We start from the raw sequence: 21,267 nt of genomic DNA on the forward strand, positions 1-21,267 counted from the left end.
ATGGATATGCTAATTACCCTGATCAGATCACTGCACATTGTATCAAAACATCACTATGTATTCTATAAACATACGATTATGTCAATTTAAATAAATAGAAAATAAAGTTTCATTTTAACAAATATTTACTATTATACACAAAGCCATAAGAACATAAAGGAATTGTGAAGTTTTAGAACTAGTAAAAGAATTCCATTATATTAAAACAAAATCGATTATGGAGGCTGGTTGGACAACTACGTAAATGCACAATTAGAGCACTGTGCAGCTGCAGAAGGAATGCAGAATATCTCTATATGCTACTATGAAGTGATCTGCAGGATATGTTACTTAGTGTAGAAGGCAACACAGGAAATGTATAGTATGCTACCATTTACCTAAGAAGGCAAGGCGAGAATATCTATTTTTTGTTTTTGTTTTGTTTTTTAATGAAAGGATGAACTAAAACTAGGGGAAGAAACAGAAGAAGAAGGGTAGAGGAATAGGGTGGAAGCTGGACTTCTCTGAATATACCTTGTCTTATAAATTAGACCTTAGAACTGTGTCTATGCTTTACATATCCGTTACCAAAAAATTAAGCTATTTCTTTTTTTGTTTGTTTTGGAGACAAAGTCTTGCTAGAGAGCAAGGCTAGAGTGCAAATTAAGCTATTTCTAAAAATTAAGATAAAATGAAGTAAGTGAATCAACCAAATGAGGATTATTTTAGTAACTTTAAATTTTAATTATTTGACTGTATTTTCACTGTATATTGCTAGTGTATGAATATAGCTTAGAGACAAAAACAACTACTAAAAAAACAAACATTAGTAACCCTTTCTTGGTAACAAAGTTGGTATAATTAGTCTGAGGGTAAATGTATCCATTAGTGGGATAAAGCAAGCAAGTAATTAAGATGAGAACCAGAATTTTTGGTGTGGGAGATATAGAACAGTATCAAGTAGAGTAAGGATAAAGAATGTAGTCATGAATTTGAATTAGAAACATCTGTGTGTGGCAGGGCACGGTGGTTCACGATTGTAATCCCAGCACTTTGGGAGGCTGAGGCGGAAGGATCACCCAAGATCAGGAGTTTGAGACCTGCCCGGCCAACATGGCGAAACCCCATCTCTACTAAAAATATAAAACTTAGCCGGGTATGGTGGCAGGTGCCTGTAACCCCAGCTACTTGGGAGGCTGAGGCAGGAGAATCACTTGAACCCAGGAGGCAGAGGTTGCAGTGAGCCGAGATCACACCATTTGCACTCCACTCCAGCCTGGAGTACAAGAGCGAGACTTCATCTTAAAAAAAAAAAAAAAAATCTGTGTGTATTAGATGGAAACAATAGGCACGGGGACTCCAAAGAGGTAAAGAAGAGAGTGGAAGAGGGTTGAAAAATGACCTGTTGGGTACTGTGCTCACTATCTGGGCAACAGGCTCAACAGAAACCCAAACTTCAGCATCACACAATATATCCAGGTAACAAACCTGCACATGTACCCCCCACATCTAAAATTAAAAAAAAAAAAGATTTATCTGTGTACATTAATGCTTTATTGACTAAAAAAGCCAAACAACATATTTCTTGGCTCTATTTTGTAGAAACACGGACCAATCCAATATCAATGAATATATATATAGTGATATATTAGTTACATACATTAATATGTATTAGTATATATGTAGCTAATTATCAACTTATTAATTGACATATAAATAGTATATATTATATGCATATTATATATATACACACACATATATTATACATACATATATTTTAGATATATATGGATAGCAATGAATATCCCTTGTGCCCAGCTCATAGTCTTGAATACCATTTCCCAGGTTAGAACAAGACATCTATAAGATAAGCCTGGAATATCTAGTCATACCAAGACAGCAAGGAAACTACCAAAGACTATTAAAATCAGGTTAAAAGGGCTCTTAAGACAAATTTAAGAGGCTCCCACTGGACAAAAATGAAACTATGTATACTTAAAATACACGGAAACATATAGAGTAAATTTGGATCTATACATTCATAAGGATACTAAAAATTTTAAAAACCAAACAACATAACATAACATTTTACTGATCATCTTTGGAGATCAGAAAGGTAAGAAACTTATCTTGAATAATGGTAAATAAAGGGAAATACTCAAGCTGTTTCTCAGAGTAACCTGATAATTTATCAGAAAACATTTCTCTTTATAGGAATATTTCAGCTAATAAAGAAGAAATGACAGAATTAGAAGATCACCATCAGCAACACTAACATCATGAGAGACCACCAGACATACTGTGCCTCCGAGTAAAATTACACACCATCACCCATGAAGTACATGAGCTGAGACTGCGCCATCAACACTAAATGTAATCACCAATTTACAGGAAATTTAGAGGAATGGAATGCCAATCAACACAGTCCTTCAGCTATACTTGAGTGCACTGTAATGGTAACCTCACTAACGTAGCGATCACCTTGTGTCCTTAACTTTCTGATACACAAATTCTTGAATACTGCTATGGTCTCAATATGGTTTGTCCTCCCGAAACTCATGTTGAAATTTGATCCCCAATGTGGCAGGTTTTGGGAAGTGGGGCCTCGTGGGAAGTGTTTGAGTCATGGTAGTGGTCGACCCCTCATGAATGCCTTGGGGCCATTCTCCTGTTCTGATGTAATGAGCGAGTTCTCACTATCATTCTGGCACAACTGAATTACTTTTTGTGGGAAAGAACTAGTTCCCATGACAGTAGGTTGTTATAAAGCAAGGTCACCCCTGGGTTTTGCCCCTTCCCATGTATCCACTTCCCCTTTGACCTTCCACCACATTGTGATACAGCACAGGCCATATCTTGCCAGCTTCTGGTGTACAGAATGGATTCTAAAGGATTCTAAAGTCTTTGGCGTGGATTTATTCTATAGCCTTCTGAACCTCTCCCCAACCTATGTTTCCATTATTAAATCCTATTGCTCAGAACCCTCCAAAATCCAGTAAACAGAACTAAATCTTTCTTTAGCCCCATTCATGTCTTGTGCTTTACTACCTTCTTATTTTGTTAACATCATAATTTCTTTTCACCTCCACTGTAACACCTAAAAAGTACATAATAACAAAGGGGGAAAAGAGCCTTCACCTGTTGGGGACAGGTGGTAGTTCACACCTGTAATCCCAGAACGTTGGGAAGCTGAAGCAGGATCACTTGAAGCCAGGAGTTAGAGAGCGGCCTAAACCACATAGTGAGACCCCATCTCTACAAAAAATTTGAAAATGAGCTGGGCTTGGTAGCATATGCCTGCAGTCAGTCCTAGCTACTCAGGAGGTAAGATGGGAGGATCACTTGGGCCCAGGAATTTGAGGTTACAGTGAGATATGATTGCACCATTGCACTCCAGCCTAGGCAACAGAGTGAGATCCAATCTCCATTAAAAAAAGCTTTTAAATAAATATCAGTAATACTTTATGATTTTTTAGAAAGGTCATAATTTTTTGTCACTAATACCCCAATAAAGCTTGGGGGTAGGGAGAAGTCATCCTCAAAAATAATGAAGATTTTGGTGGTAAGTAAATAAGAGGAATCTCTATTGAGAGCAAAAAGATGGGCCAGCAGTTCACCAGAGATGGCCAAGAAAAGAGACAGTCAAAGCAAGGCCCCTTGGGTCCAAACAAACCTCAAAGAAGAACTTTGCTTTTTGGTGTTTTTTTTTTTTTTTTTTTTTTTTTGGAGATGGAGAAATTTTGCTCTTGTCACCCAGGCTGGAGTACAATGGCACGATCTCGGCTGACTGCAACCTCTGCCTCTGGGTTCAAGTGATTCTCCTGCCTCAGCCTCCCAAGTAGCTGGGATTACAGGCGCATGCCACCACGCCCAGGTAATTTTTATATTTTTAATGGAGACAGGGTTTCACTATGTTGGCCAGGCTGGTTTTTAACTCCTAACCTCCGGCGATCCACCAACCTCAGCCTCCCAAAGTGCTAGGAATAAAGGTGTGAGCCACAGCACCCCACCACAAAGATGAACTTTGAAATCAGCAAATCAGCCATCATAATGCTTAAAGAATAAAAGAAACTACTGTTAAAGAAAGCTATGAGACAATATCTCAAAGATAAAATTTCAGTAAAGATACAGGCATTGTAAAAAAGAACCAGGCCAGGTGCAGTGGCTCACGCCTGTAATCCCAGCATTTTGGGAGACCTAGGTGGGTGGATTACCTGAGGTCAGGAGTTCGAGATCAGCCTGGCCAACATAGCGAAACCCCATCTCTACTAAGAAAAAACAAAAATTAGCTGGTGTGGTGGTGCACGCCTGTAATCCCAGCTACTTGAGAGGCTGAAGCTCAAGAATCACTTGACCAGGAGGTGGAGGTTGCAGTGAGCCAAGATTGCACCACTGCACCCTAGCCTGGGTGACAGAGCAAGACTTCATCTCAAAAAGAAACAACAGAGAGAGAGAGAGAGAGAACCAAAACCAAACAGAAATTCTGGACTTAAGAAGTATGCAAACATCTCAAATCAATAATCTAACCTGTTACTTTAAAACACTGGAAAAAGAACAACTAAATGAAAAGCAAGCAGACAGAAAAAAATAAGGATTAAAGTGGAAACTAATGAAATGGAAAACAGAAAAATAGAGAACAAAACCAAAAGTTAGCTCTTTGAAAAAATCAAAATTGATAAACTTTTAACTCAACTAAGAAAAAAATAGAGAAGACTCTAATAACTAAACCCAGGAACAAAACAGGGTCATTACTATGGACCCTACAGAAACAAAAAGACATAAGGAAATACTATGAACCACATGCAACGAATTAGATAAATTACATTGAAAAATTCCAAGATGCAAACTATTGAAATGAATTTAAAAAGAAATGTAAACTACAAATAGATCTATAACAAATAAAGAGACTGAATTGGCCATTTAAAACTACCCACCAAAAACAAAACAAAACAAAACAAAACACAGACAAAAATAGGCCCAGATAATTTTGCTGCTAAATTCTACCAAACATTTAAAAAAGAAGAGCAATCCTTCACAACTCTTTGAACAAAGAGAAAGGATGAACACTTCCCAACTCAATGAGTCCAACAATACTGATACCAAAGCCAGACAACAAACATCATAAGAAAAGAAAGTTAGAGATCAATATCTTATGTATCAATAGTATTTATGCACATAAATACTTTTTAAAAACTATCAGGAAATTTAATCTAGAAATATATACAGAGATCATATTTGATAAGTATGATTTACACCAGGAATGCAAGTTTGATTTAAAATCTGAAAATCAATTAAGGCAATACATCTCTATTCTAAAAGGACAAAAACTTACATGATCATCTCAGTAGATGCAGAAAAAAGCATTCTGCAAAATTCAACACCCTTTCATGATAAAAGCAACAAGTTAGCAACAGTCAAGAACTGAACCTGACAAAGTGCATATATGAAAAGCCCACAGGTAACATCAGACTTAATGGTGAAAGACTGAATGTGTTCCCTCCTAAGACCAGGAACAAGATGAGATGTCTCTTTTCATCATAGCTATTCAACATTGCACTCCAGATTCTAGCCAGGGCAATTAGTCAAGAAGAATAAGAGGCACCCAAACTGGAAAGGTAAAACTTATTTGTAGATAATACGATCCTGTTTATAGAAAATCCTAAAGAATCCACTAAAACACTATTAAAATAGTTCAGCAAGGTTTCAGGATGCAAGATAAACATGCAAAAACAATTATATTTCTATACACTCGCAACAAACCTGAAAATAAAACAACTCTATTTACAATAGCATCAAAAAGAAAATATATAAAAATAGTTTAGGAATAGAATTGAAAAACTTGTACTCTGATAACAACCAAACATTGTTGAAAGAAATTAAAGAAAACCTAAATAAAAGAAAGTCACCCCATGTTCAGGGATTGAAAGACTATTTTTAAAACAGAAATACTTCTCAAACTAATCTATAGATTCAGCACAATGCCTGTTACAATCCCAGCTGGCTTATTTACTGAAATTGACAAACAGATCCTAAAACTCGTATGAAAATTTAACGGACCCTGACTAGCCAAAACAATCTCACAAAAGAATGCAGTTACAGGACTCAAACCTCCTGACTTCAAAACTTACTACAAAACTAAAGTAATAAAGACAATGCAGTACTGAAATAAGAACAGATAAGTACATAAATCAAATAGAATGAGTACAGAAAAAACCCTCACATTGTGGTCAACTGATTTGACAAGAATGCCAAGACAATTCAATGGGGGAAAAAATAGTCTTTTCCACAAATGGTGCTGAAACAACTTCATAACTACATGCAAAAGAATTAAAATGCAGACCCCTCCTCACACTATGTACAAAAACTAACTCAAAATAGATCAAGAGTCTCTAAATGTAAGAAAAAAACTATAAAACTCTTAGAACAAAAGAGGATAAATCTTCATGACACTGGAGCTAGCAATGTTCCTTAAATACGACAACGGCCGGGCACAGTGGCTCATGCCTGTAGTCGCAGCATTTTTCTATGAAAATTAGCCAGGTGTAGTAGCACGTGCCTGCAGTCCCAGCTACTCAGGAGGCTGAGGTGGGTGGATTTGGATGTCAAGGCTACAGTGAGCCAAGATTGTGCCACTTTACTCCAGCCCAGGTGATAGAATGAGACCCTGTCTCCAAAAAAAAAAAAAAAAAAAAAAAGACACCAACCACAAGCAATTAAAAAAAAAAGACATCATCAAAATTAAAAACATTTGTGCTTCAAAGGACACCATCAAGACAAATTGGGAGAAAATTTTGCAAATGATACCAGATAACAGGCTTCAATGTAGAATATATAATGAAGTCCAACAACTCAATAAATAGACAAGTAATTACAAATGAGAAAATGATCTGATTAGACATTTCTCCAAAAAAAGATATACAAAAGGCCAATCAGTACATGAAACATGCTCAAGATCATTAGCCATCATAAAAATGCAAATAAAAACCACAATGAGACACTACTTCACAAATGAAATAAGTGCTGGCAAAAACACAAAGAAATTGGAACCCTCTATCATTGCTGTAGGAATGGAAAATGGTGCAGCTGCTTTAAAAACAGTTTGACAGTCCCTCAAATGATTAAACACAGAATGACCATATTCCACTCCTAGGAAATGAAAACATATTCACACAAAAACTTGGACACAAAAGTTCCTAACAGCATTATTCATAATAGCCAAAAAGTAAAAATAACCCAAATGACCAACAACTGATGAATGGATAAAATGCGATTTAACCAAACAATGAAATATTATTTGGCATTAAAAGAAATAAAGTACCAATCCACACTACCACACAGATGAACCTTGAAAACCTATGCCAAGTGAAAGAAGCCAGTCACAAAGGACCACATATAAGATGATTCCATTTACATCAAATGCCCAGAATAAGCAAATCTATGGAGACAAAGCCATAGCGGTCGCCCAGAGCTTGAGGCAAGTGACTGTTAATGAGTTTTTTGGAAGAGGGGTGATGAAGTGTTCTAAAATTGTGATAACAGTTGCACAATTCTCTGAATACACTAAAAACCACGTATGTATACACTTTAAATGGGTGAACTGTATGGAATGTGAATTATATCTCAAAACTATTATAAGAAATACATAAAGCAAAACTTATAGAAAAGAAAAATTCACAATTTTACTTGAATATTTCAACATTTTTCTTAGTTATTGAACAACTTATCACAATAGTATCAAAAATTGCATTAATTTTGTTGAAAACAAGATTAAAAATGTATAACTTAATGAAAAATATAAAGTATAAATTTTAGCCTTTTAAAATGGTCAAGAAATACTTTTTTCTATAGTACCTTAATTTCTGGTTAGAAAAGGTACCTAGGAATATTTAAATAGAATACACAAAAACAAAGGGAACATGAAAATCTCTGAGACTCCAACTGAGTAGCATTTACACACTTCATTTTTTTTTGATAGCCCCTTACATTATTACATATTTTTCTGTGCATGCCTTTCTCAGCTACAATGCAAGGTACAGTTTCCAAACTACCTGGCTCTTTTTGTCATTTAAACAGGATTTGTACCAGAAAGCACAATCTATAGGCTGTCCTTTCCATTTTTCCTCATAAACGAAAAGTCAAGCAGGCATGTAAACTTCAAATGTAACCATCAAGTAAGGTGCTTACCTGATCAATTCCCCTTCCTTTGCACTGAAGAATGATGACTTCCAGAAGTTTAGCTGCATGACACTCTGCATCTTCTCCTGCATCTCCACACAGTACCTGCAGTAATTACAATTTAGCTCAGCAGTAAATGGCACTGCGTAGAAGTTAATCAAGTCCACATGCACAAATGTCCCACATAAATTCAGCCATAGGAACCATAGCTTTGCTTGCTGTGCAAGTTTACCTCACCAACCCAAAGAAGAATGGCCAAAATAAATTCCATCTATCATCTCATTTCTTATAAGGAGCAATAATTCACTATTTGACCTTAGATTAATAAAGTAGATTACATAAGCTAATTTTCCAGATAAATGAAGCTTCCCTTTAAAGGCACCAAAATTATAAAATGAAATCAAAACAAAACAAAATAATCTTATCAAACAATGAAACTATTTTTCTGTTCCTTTTGAATCCTGGTCCATATGAACCCATTTTTTTCATAACCACCATAATTTCATATTATATACCTTTCAATTCTCCAACATGAACTTCATAATTAGGAATATTTTTCATGGACATTGTAACCATTTACAACTATACAATATGACAGTAGGCGAATATAACAAGGTTACCAGACAGTTTCCCTATTATTAATTCTGTATTTTCACTACTATAAACAATTCCAAAATGTACATGTTCATACATAAAATGTGGAATATGACTGCCTTATAATAAGATTCTCAAAAAAGTTCCTAGAGTAGAGCATGCTTCTATTAAAAATTGTTTCAGATGAAAAAGAATAGACTTAAAGAAATAAGGGTGGGCCAGAAATTTAAAATATAGACAAAAAGACGTAACAGAGAGAAACCAAACACATATTCATTGAAAAAAGACTTACTGAAGTATGCAACTTTTGTGTAAGTTATTTTTAAGGAAAAAAAAAGCAAAATGTTAAAAATACTAGGAAAGAGACACAAATACAGACAAAAGAAAGATTAGAAATAAGACTATAAAGAATACTGTATTCTTTACATTTAAAAGCTTAGATTCGATACTTTTCTAGAAAAATAAAATTTAAGAAAAATTAATTAAGAAATTCCAGATAATTCTGACAGATTTAACATTCCCATTTAATTTCATTCTCTCCCAAAATGCTATCAAAATGACAGTAAAGAGATTTTAAAGATGTACATATACAAAGAAAAAAAGTAGAGGTAATAGCAATAAACATTTTGGAAGCTGGAAAATAGCTGAATCGTAAGTAGATATCAGGCAAAGCCAAGAATCAACTATATTTACATAAATTTAAAATGCTATCTCTACGACAGTGTATCACAGTCTAGCTTCCAAATGTGAATGGACTCTGGAACCAGGCTGCTTAGGTTCAAACCGCAGCTCTTCCACTTATTAGCTGTGTTTTTAGAAAAGTTACGTAACCTCTTTGTTTGACTCTCCCCATCTATAAAATGGGAATAAAAGAACCTACTTCACGGGGTTGTATGATACAGAAAGAAAAAGAATTACTCCCTTTTCCCAAAATTGCATTTACTTGGGGGCCTTTCGTTTTGGTTTGCCAAAAGGAAAGAAAACAAAAATGTATCTTGTAATTTTTAAAATGGGCTCTGGAGTCAGACTAGGTTCAAATCTGCCTCCAACACATAGTAGCTATGTGATTACAACTATTTCCTAACCTCAGGCACAGTGCAAGAAATTATGTCATAGTTTCCTTTTGATACAAATGTGATACCTTCCTCATGCTCTCAAAAGGTTAAGTTAATATTGTAGGGAGTACTTAGAAAATGTCTGGTATATATAATAAGAATTCAAATATTAGCTAGTATTAAAACTAGTATTTCATATTCACAAAATATTAAATATATTATAACTACTTGATAAGTATAAGGAAATCATTGTATCAATTTTACTGTATCTGCAAACATACAGGGAAGCTGTGAATTACTAATGGAATACACAAAACTGTTATACTTGTTTTCTTTCCCTCTTTCTCTATCAGCTACCTCTCTAACAGGGAAAACTGAAGATTGCCACGTGATTATGATTTAACAACATGGGTTATTCACAGAGGTAAATGAATCATTACAACTCACAGTTCAGCCCCTTCACTTTATACCTGAAGAAGCTTACTGACTTCCCAAAATTTCCCTGACTCTTTAGAACTAAACTAAGACCTAGACCTAAACCAGATCTACTGATTATCAGTACAGAGCTCTTACCAGATTTTGGGTACACTCCTTCTAGTGAGGAAAAAAAAATGTGTTGTGGGCGTTGTACACTAGCTATTTTACTCCCAACTCTATGGCCAAACTTCTTGGTGTCTGGTTATCCCAGCTTTATAAAATCTGCCTGCCAGCTTTATGCAATATAATTTCAGTTTCACATTTATGTGTGTGTGTATACAGACATTTATTTATTTGTTTATTTATTTACCTAAAGGAGAAGAAAAACGTTATTTAGCCAAAGATCCCAAAATATAACCAATAGTGGGCCAAATCTATCTTGTGGCAAAGACAACATGGTAGACAATCATGTTTATGTATAAGGATAACAGTAGCCATTATGTAGGTTGTACAGTATAGATTCTTGTTAAATGATGCTTTTCCAACTATTACAATTTTTATCTTAAGTTGTTTATGCTCAGGTTACCTACATCTAGTGGCTTCCAATATATATATTAAATTAAAAAATAAAAAAGATCATTCCATTTGTCACTGATTAACAAAATGTGTGGTTAATTTTCCTAGCACTTTTCTTTAATCAAGTAGAAAATTCATTTCCAAAAGAAAAAAACACAAAGTAAAAAGCAGATATAAAAGTGGCAAACATTCATAAGCACAACACACAATATGAAACTTTCAAATCCCAAAGATCCTTTTGAAAATACAAATGAAAGAATGTATGTTGATGAAGATAATGCAGAACTAAATGTATAAGAAACAAACTGAAAAAGTATCCTGAAGCAAAACAGGCAAACATTAGCAAGAACCACTGCAACAATAGATAAGGACATGCTTACCTTCCTACACATTGTAAAAAGAATTTCTAAATGTTTTGGATTTGATAATAAGGTATCTGTATCTATTGTCACATAATTATGGAGGAGAGGCATCATATCTGAAAAAAAATCAAAAATTCAAATGAGACTTGAGTGACAGGAATAGAAATAAATTATTCCCACTGAAACCACATTTCTGTAGCACCCACACATTAGTATCTTCCCATGCAACCACAAAAGGCTAGAAATGAAAGTAATAAGTCTGCTGTATATTTATAGATGGGGAAAATGTAAAGCAGAAAGACTAAGATGCTCATCATTTATGAAGCAATTGTGCTGAATTTTTTCCCTTTTTCCACTGCACACTCATCCCTATCTGACATATTTTATATTTTCTTGCTCATTTGTCTGAGTGATTCCCTACCCTCCCATCATCTCCATTAGAATGTAAGCTTCACAAGGGAAAAGGCTGTTTATTTTGCTCACTGCTGGATTACTGAGCTTAAAATAGGGCTTGGAATATAGTTGGTGTCCATAAGATACTTATTAAATTAACATATGGATATATGTTCTGGTCATAAACTAACTTAAGACTCCATAAGAAATACAGCCTACCTCCTCTGCCTATATACCTAGGTCTGAAAAACACTGCTACAATAGCCCCAGCTTTCATGTGACCGGGAAATAAACACATTTTCTGGTCAATATTGGAATCGTATGTGTTTTTATTTCAGGTGTCGACAGGAAGTAATATCTAGACACAGAAAAGCAAAAATTTTATATGGTCAAAGCCATACCTGTAAAGTATTCAAAGCAATCCTGCTGAAACACTTCATATAGTATACCTAGAAGCTGCCACATTTGAGGGGAAATACTGTGGCAGGTTAAACTGTATGCCAGGGAAAGAATTTCTTCATAGAATTCTGGAAGAAAATCTCTAGTTAGAATGCTAGGAAATAGCAAAAGTTAAAACAAAGACCACACAGAGGAGGGTTTAGACTACCTACGCACACATAGTCCTCCTCTATCCAATGTACTCATAAACTTCCCTTTCTCAGTATTTGTATCTTCGGCTATGTATCTGCCACCTTCCATTTCTTACCAAGATCTGCCCCTCTGTTCAATAAGGCAAGGCAAAAATGTTTTCACTAAACTTTCCTATACTATTGAAAAAATAAAGTTGTTTCTGTTTTATTATATATATTTACAAAACTGTATTAGAAATAGATACAAGAAGGAATAGATTATCATTCCTCTTTCATGTCGAGGATTTAAAATGTACAAGTAATTAATAATATTCTTTAGAGAGCTCAATTATATCAGACTAAAGTATCTACCTATCTCAAATTGATACTTTTACTAACAACTATACACCAGGCAGTATTCTGTCAATTTACAAAACCTGTAAAACATACAGTATTCTTCAAGTTAATCAAGACAATAAAACCCACTATAAAGTAGAAGAGTTCAAAGGAAATGTTCTTATACTCACGAATATCATTATTCTCAGTCAAAAGTAAATTATATCTACACGTACAACCAGGAAACACAAACCTCAACAAAAATTTCAAATAGTTCCTACCATATCACTGAGCAAAGAAGTCTAACTTGAAAGGTTTTTCTCTTATAAAAACCAGCATTCACCCTGGAAACTTCATTAAAGTTTCTCTAATATTACTTAAAACTTGATATCTTCAAAAGCTAGCAAAATAAAATGGAAATTACAAATATTGAGAAATAATTTACGTAAGGAAATCATTTGAAAAATGAATTATCTAAATACAGAATTTCTAAAAGTTCTAGCATGGCACTGGTATAAAAACAGACACACAGACCAATGGAACCGATCACAAAGCCCAAAAGTAAATCTACCCATTTAGGGTAAATTAATTTTCAACAAAGATGCCAGAAACACACAATGGAGACAAGACAGTCTCTTCAATAAATGGCACTGGGAAAATTAAATATCCATTTGCAAAAAATCAAATTAGACCCTCATCTTATACCATATACGAAAATCTACTTGATATTAATTAAATACTTAAGCTTTAAGACCTGACATGATAAAACTACTAGATAAAAACACAGGGGAAAAGCTTCATGGAAACTTGGAACACTGGTCTGAGGAATGATTTTTTTTTTTTTTCTTTTTTGTCATATGAGGATATGATCCCAAAGCACACACAACAAAAGCAAAAACAGAAAAATAGGATTACATCAAACTAAAAGACTTTTGCATAGCAAAGAAAACAATTCACAGAATGAAGAGACAACCTCCAAACTGAGAGAAAATATTTAAAACCTGTATCAAATGAAGATTTAGTATCCAAAACATATAAGGAACTCAAATCATTCAGTAGAAAGAAAATAACCCAGCTTAAAAATGGGCAAAGGAACTGAATGGATATTTCTCAAAAGATTATATAAAAATGGCCAACGTATATAAAAAAATATTTTAAATCACTAATCATGGGGGAAATGCAAATCAAAACCACAACGAGATACCACCTCATATCTACGAGGATGTCTATTATCAAAAAGACAAAAGTTAAATGCTGAAGGGGATGTAGAGAAAAAGGAAACTGTTGTATACTCTTGGTGAGAGAGTAAAAATAGCCACTGTGGACAGCAGTATGGAGGTTCCTCAAAAAATTAAAAATAGAACTACCATATGATCAAGTCATCCTAGTACTGGGTATATATCCAAAGGAATTAAAATCAGGATCTTGAAGAGATAATGTGCCCTCCTATGTTCACTGAAGCATGTTTCACAATAACCAAGATATGAAAATACGTAAGTGTCCACTGACAGATGAACAGATAAAGAAAATGTGGTATTTATACATGATAGAATACTAGTCCACCTTAAAAAAAAGAAAAACCTGTTATTTGCAACAACAGAGATGGACACACTATGCTAAGCGAAATAAGCCAAAACAGAACTTTCAGAAATTCTTTTACTATTAATTAAAGGCCATAGTTTACATTAAGGTTCACTCTTTGCATTGTTCACTCTAAGGGTTTTGACAAATGTATAGTGACATTTGTTCATCATTATTGTATCATACAGAGTAGTTTCACTGCCTAAAACTTCTGTGCTCTACCTATTCATCCTGCCCCCTCCCCCATCCCCAAACCCTGGCAACCACTGGTCTTTTTATTGAAAGATGTACTTTTTAAAAATACCTTGAATTGACAAATAAAAATTGTATATATGAAGTATACACCATTTTGAAATACGTATATTTTGTGGAATGACTAAATCTGGCATCCATTACTTCACATAGCTTTTCGTGGTGACACCACTTAAAATCTACTCTTAGCAATTTTCAAGTATATAATACATTGTTATTAACTATGGTCACCATTTTGACCAACATCTCCCCTCCCTCAGTTTCCTGCTACTAAATTCTGTTCTTTCTATGAGTTTGGGATCTTGTGGTATCTGTCTTTCTGTGCCTGGCTTATTTCACTTAGCATAAAGTACTCCAGGTTCACCCACGTTGTCACAAATGACAGGATTTCCTTTTTAAGGCTGAATAGTATTCCACTGTTTATATCTACCATGTTGTATTCAAGTACTCTTAAAATATTATTCACATATATTAGCAGTGCATGCTCAACTTTTTACTAAGAGTGAACAATAAAAAGCCTGGAGACAACTGCTCTTAATCAGAGACATGGTTTTCCTGCATCCTTCTATCTGAGTACTACACAGCTTGCATCTCTCTCACACCCACATGACGTGGGGCTAGCATCTTCAAAATGCTTGAATACGATGGAAGACTCACCTCCTCTACAAAATTCCCATCAGCTTGTAACATCTAACTTGGTTACTGATTCTACTCAGAAGTCAGATACCATAACAGACAACGGACAATTAACTCATACTTTGAGACAGGATCCCACTCTGTTGTCCAAGGGGAGTGCAGGGGCACAATCACAATTCATGGCACCCTCTACCTGCCAGGCTCATGTGATCCTCCCACCTCAGCCTACTGAGTAGCTGGCACCACAAACACATGCCACCACACTCAGCTAATTTTTTGTATTTTTTGTAGAGACAGTGTTTTACCATGTTGCACTGGCTGGTCTTGAACTTCTGGGCTCAAGCAGTTCATCCACTTCAGCCTCCCAAACTACTAAGATTACAGATGTGAGCCACAGTGCCCAGCCATTTCACATTTCTGATTTTTAAAAATGCCTATTAAACATTTTTCGATCCTAGATTAAAGTAACCTCACCTAAACCTCATCACAGTTCATTTCTAGCAATGTACAATTTAAAATTACTGTCCTTTAAAGTTCCAAAACCAAAAATTCTTCGTTGGATGCATAATTTTTTTTATCTCTAAATGAAAATACAGATATTTAACACTGGAAAGTACATCCAAAAATTAAAGTGATTATGCTTCTCTTTCTCAAATTGTCAATCTTGTTAAATCTGAAGGGCTAAAATTATACTTTGAGTTCAAATTTTTAAAATTTTTTCAATTTATCTTTTTATTTAACCTTTGAACTTACCAATTACATGTTTCTGCAGAACAAGATCAATGATCCGTAGACAGATATTCTCTAACTGCTGCGTAATCTAAAGATAAATTTTAAATATTAAGCTTAAAATTATAATATATAAATTTAATATCGTGCCAATAAAAACATCAAAAGGACATTTTTCAGACGGTAACCTGACAAGTTAATTCTAAACTTCATGTGAAAAAGTAAACATGCAAGAATACTCAGAAAATTTTGAAAAATAGACTAATGACAGAAATGGGGGTTAAATCCATAACAGACTTAATGATTTAGTTCCTTACCATGTATTTTATACCAAAATAAATTCCTAATGGATAAAATATTTCAGTGTGAAGAAATAAACCATAAAAAAAAAATAAAAACAATTCTTGTATAATCCTGAAAAGGGAAGGTGACTCAAAGCCCAGAAATAATAATAAAAAAAAAATGAAATCATCTAACCAAAAAATTAAAAACTTTTGCATGGGGCATTGGGAAGTCAAAAAAATAAGTGAAATATTTTCAAATGGGATCACAAAGATCAAATTCCCCTTATATAAAATTAATTTTTTTTAATTGAAATACAATAGAAAACAAATGTGTGTTTTTTTTAATAATCTTTGCCTGTGTTTATAAAAAGATGTTCATTATAATACATGGTAAGAGTACAAATTCCAAGTGCAACATTAACAATTTTGACCTTTTAAAACTGGCAATGATCACAATTATGGGGCTGGGAAGAAAGACCCTGTTTGTATATTGATTTGTGGAGTGTAAATGGTACATACAATGAAGGACAAGTTGGCAACACCCTTCAAACTTACCCATACAAATCACGATGCAACCCAGCAATTCCACTTCAAGGGATTTACCCTTTACACTAATATTATGTGTGCAAAACAACACGTAAAAAGCCATTCATTCATTTCAGCAATGTTTGTGATTACTAGCAATCAAATGTCCATTTAAACAAGAGACAGTTAAATTACATCCACTAAACAGGGACTGGTGAAATAAATTTGACACATCATACAAGGGAATATTAAGCAACCATTAAAAATATATAACTTTATTGACATGGAAGGATCACCAAGATATATTAGTAAAAAATGGCAAATAAAAACTGTGTATAGCATGCTATCATTTTCGTAAAAGACAAATATACACATTCACTTTTTGCTTGTATGTTAACAGAAAAATCTCTAGAAGGGCACAAAAACCTGGTTTTAAAAAAAAAAAAGGAAAAACATAGCTACTTCAGAGAGGAGAATTAGATAGCTGGGGAGTTGAGTAAGAAGGTAAAATTTCAATGAATCTTCTTTTCACATCTTTTTAATTTTTCAACATATGTTTGTATTAAATATTTTAAAATAAGTTAAAATCCATGACGGGTTACATTTTTCATGTAAACGTCCTATTTCAACTGTCAAGTATATTCTAATATTCAACTTAAACCACTGTCTTAAGGTTCAAATGATCCAAAATTTCCCAGTTTAAAAAAACTGTCAATAAGGTTAAAATCATTAAACAAAAATGCGTATGCTTAAGCACCTATTTTAGATTCACAATCTTGTGTTTCATACACTATTTGTCAGTGTTTCATAAATGTGCTTTTTCCTTTTAAGGATATATTTTTTTCAAAGTTTGCTTTTACTAAGTTAAAGCTCAAAATCTTGGTCAGGAGACCAAGATGCCAGTTGGTTTTGCCTGTAATTATTCATGGCCTTGGTAAAGCCATTTAGCTGAAGGCTTTAGGTGGGTTTTTTTTGTCTTTAGGTAAGGATGCTGTATTAGTGTGTCTCAATTTTCACCCATGCCTCTCTTGATAATTACAATAAGTTCACATGTCCCTTTAATATTATTTGGAATTCAAAATAAATTTAATATCAAGAGAAAAAATAAAAACAAAATGATGCTGTTTTGTTTTTAAACTATCCCTGCAGCTCATTCTTCCATGCCCCACACACACTTGTGAAAACTGGACGAGGTTATTTCTAAGGTTTCTTCAAATTTAAAATACAAGTTCTAAGTATAAGACAAAAGAACGATCCCTTAAATTTACTTGTAATTTTGTAATTTAATTTGGAACATCTCACTGTTACCAAGAGGACCACCTAGTTTCAATACAGAAGGACGCAAAAATAAAATAATGAAAAAGAAAATAAAAATTAAGCCCTTTAGGCATATGAAGACTAGTCTAGAAGAGCATCAAGCCATTTTTAAGAACCAAGTCAGCCAGGCACAGTGGCTCATGCCTATAATCCCAGCACCTTGAGAAGCCAAGGCGGGCATATCACTTGAGGTCAGCAGTTCCAGGCCTGCCAGGCCAACATGGTGAAACCCCTTCTCCACTAACAATACAAAAATTAGCCTGGGGGGTGGCAGGCAGCTACTCGGGAGGCTGAGGCAGGAGAATCACTTGAACCGGGAGGCTGAGGTTGAAGTGAGCTGAGATCATGCCACTGCACTCCGGCCTGGGCAACAGAGCAAGACTTGTCTCAAACAAATAAATAAAAACCAAGTCATCTTCCATTGGCACGTGATAAACACAGGATAAACCAACAGCTACATGGTTTAACAATGCTATTTAAAGTAGTGGTAGCAGCCAGGCATGGCAGCTCACGCCTATAATCCCAGCACTTTGGGAGGCTGGAGCAGGTGGATCACCTGAGGTCAGGAGTTCAAGACCAGCCTGGCCAACATGGTGAAACCACATCTCTACTGAAAATATAAAAAGTAGCTGGGTGTGATGGTGCACACCTGTAGTCCCAGCTATTCGGGAGGCTGAGGCAGGAGAATTGCTTGAACCTGGAAGGTGGAAGTTGCAGTGAGCCAAGATCATGTCACTGCACGCCAGCCTGGGTGACGGAGTGAGACTGTCTCAAATAAATAAATAAATAAATAAATAAATAAATAAATAAAGTAGTACTAGCACCTGCTTCCTAAGTGTTCACCTTATAAAACAATAATTGCCATCAGTGCCAAACAAGTCAACTTGCACTCACAGAAGCAATGAACAAAAATCTAATTTGAGTTAAGGAGAGGCCATGGGATACTTGGGAAGAAGCTGGAGGTTTTAAATGGGGATAAACTGATACATTATCAAAATGATCTGACTACAAACCCAAATGTACAACTTAATAGCTCTGGGACCATGAGCAAGTTTCTTAAATCCACCTGAACTTTGTTTCTGCTTCTGCAAAACAGACTACCATTACCTGTGCTATCTATGTCGTGGTGGCATTAGTAAGATCATATCAGCTGATGGATGTGAAAGCACTAGATAAATAACTGTATAAAGCCTTATCCCAATAACATTCTGGAATTCAGTTGAGTATGCTTTTCAGCTCTTTCACTTATTCCTTTCCATTTTTACAGTACTTGTTATATCAGAATTCTGTTCCATCACCTAGCACTTGCCACTGTGATTGGACTGCTGTCTGTCACTCTCTACCAAGAATTCTAGATTGTTGGTTCCCAGAAAGCTGGGCTCATTTCTTATTCAATTTGGTATTCCCCAAGAACCTAGCCTGGTACATAGCAGATATGCTTAACTGAACTCAAATTAATATAAAGGGATATACTATATACTTCATAATATTTACATTATATTACAAATTACAAATATTACAATATAATATTATAATGTTAGCCATTTAAATATGTTTCTTTAAAACGTGAGGGCAATTTTTAAAGCCTAGCAAGATAACTAAGTAGCAGTTTAAAAGTGGAGACTTCAAAATTCATGCCCACTGATCACATAAATTTCAGTTAAATGCCACTATTGTATCATAAACCACAAAGAAATCTCACCTCTTTATGATCTTCTACAACTGTTAAGATAGTATCAATGGTATGTAAAATTCCCATAGCCATTACTGTTTTGTCTTCGACTTCTTCATATTCATCACTTTGAAGAACTTTGCCAAATATCTCAGCCTATGAAAATAACATTAAAGTATTCCATTAGTACTGTTATGTTCCCCCTTTATAAAAGCAAAATGGCAGTGTCACACATCTAAAGTCTACATTGCCCAAACTTTGAAGTCTGCACTTTGCTGACTGAATCATCTCTCTTCTTAAAATAACAGAACCTGTCATGTTTTAAGTATAGCTATTTACATTAGCTATTATATCCAGAGAGCTAATATTTAACTTCTAGTTGTCACTAAGCAAGTAAAATCACAATCAAGGACAAGTGAAATCAAGTAATACTAAAAAGAAAAATACAATAGAAGTTTGAGAAGTCAAGGAATCACTTAGAAAATGAAACAAAAAAAACAGACATAGAAAACAGGAGGAAAAGTTTTCAAAAGAATTAGAGACACAGTCCAGATGTAATTCTCCACATCAGGAAATACAGAACAGAAAAAAAAATAGTAACGAGAAATTTATCAAAAAAGTAAAACAATAAATTGCCCCAAACTGAAGGAAATGAACTTCCTCATTCAAAGCCCAGAAATTAAAAATTTAGAAGGCACATCATAAAATTTCAGAATATTCTAGATGAAAGAAATTATCCTAATTATTATTAAAGTCTAATTAACTATAGAAATATCAGAATAATTTTTTTATCAATATTTCAGTTACAGTCATGCATCGCTTAACATGGATATATTTTGAGAAATGTGTCGTTAGGCAATTTCATCCTTGCTTGAACATCATTGAGTGTACTTAGGCAAATCTAGATGGCATAGCCTACTGCTCCACGGCCACAAACCTGTACAGTTTGTTATTGTAGTGAATACTCAGGCAATCATGACACAATGGAATATCTGTATCTAAACATAGAAAAGGTACAGTAAAACTACAGTATTATAATCTTATGAGTGTACCATCATATACGCAATCTGTCATTGACTAAAATGTTGTTATGCAGCACATGACTGTACAAATAGAACTGAACTCCATATTTTGGAGTTTATTTAGATTACTCAAGGTTTCTAAACCAAATTAACATAAAACTGCCCAGTCTTACCAAGTGTTGGGTCATATCAACAGCAATTGAGGCTACCTCTTGACTGTATTCACATATCATCTTCTGGATGACATTAGTAACATCATCATTTTCTGTCTCTCTAACAATGTGCAACAGTTCCTGCATAATAGGCCTCACATGTGGCTTCATATATTCCTTAGCTAATTCAATAAAACAAACAAAAGTAATAAAAATTACCATGCCCAGATGATGAAAGGAATTAATTTGGTCACAAGGTCAAGTGACCCAGGGTAATACCTAAATTAGGTTCTAGATACACACTTGCTCTGTGGTAAGTTACAAAGCTGTACCAAAATAATGTTCACCAATATATCAATTCCCCAAGAGTAATATAAGAATAAGAAGTTCTGCACAGGAGAGAACTGTCCTGTGCAGAAACTATCCCAAAATACTAATAGTCCCCACTGAGAAATTCTAATTATACATACACTTGGTCATCAGAATGACTTGGAAAACATGAATCAGTTCTCAGGACAAGTTATAAAAAAATCATGTACTTGAAGACTATCCAGAACACTGATGGGGCCCCTTCCCTGCCCCAGGCCATCTCTACCACCCTCCTTTGCCATGTATACAATATCCAATCCTCCCACTGAAAC

General features: G+C 34.6%; 1 protein-coding gene across 4 annotated transcripts in view; it reads right to left on the bottom strand.

Moving 5' to 3' along the window:
* Window positions 1-21,267, bottom strand: part of IPO8 (importin 8) — a 66,404-nt gene that overhangs the window by 11,917 nt on the left and 33,220 nt on the right. For 3 of the 4 annotated variants that reach the window (XM_017945766.3, XM_021922155.2, XM_021922153.2), the window contains 6 exons: window positions 20,648-20,808; window positions 19,483-19,608; window positions 15,679-15,745; window positions 11,953-12,078; window positions 11,177-11,274; window positions 8,164-8,259 (listed from right to left, as the gene is read on the bottom strand). In XM_017945766.3, the coding sequence (XP_017801255.2) occupies window positions 8,164-8,259; window positions 11,177-11,274; window positions 11,953-12,078; window positions 15,679-15,745; window positions 19,483-19,608; window positions 20,648-20,808 (674 nt within the window). The remainder of the gene's footprint in view (window positions 1-8,163; window positions 8,260-11,176; window positions 11,275-11,952; window positions 12,079-15,678; window positions 15,746-19,482; window positions 19,609-20,647; window positions 20,809-21,267) is intronic. The other variant, XM_021922154.2, reaches the window with a different exon arrangement.

Source organism: Papio anubis, chromosome 9 (genome assembly GCF_008728515.1).
Source record: "Papio anubis isolate 15944 chromosome 9, Panubis1.0, whole genome shotgun sequence".
Classification (NCBI taxonomy): domain Eukaryota; kingdom Metazoa; phylum Chordata; class Mammalia; order Primates; family Cercopithecidae; genus Papio; species Papio anubis.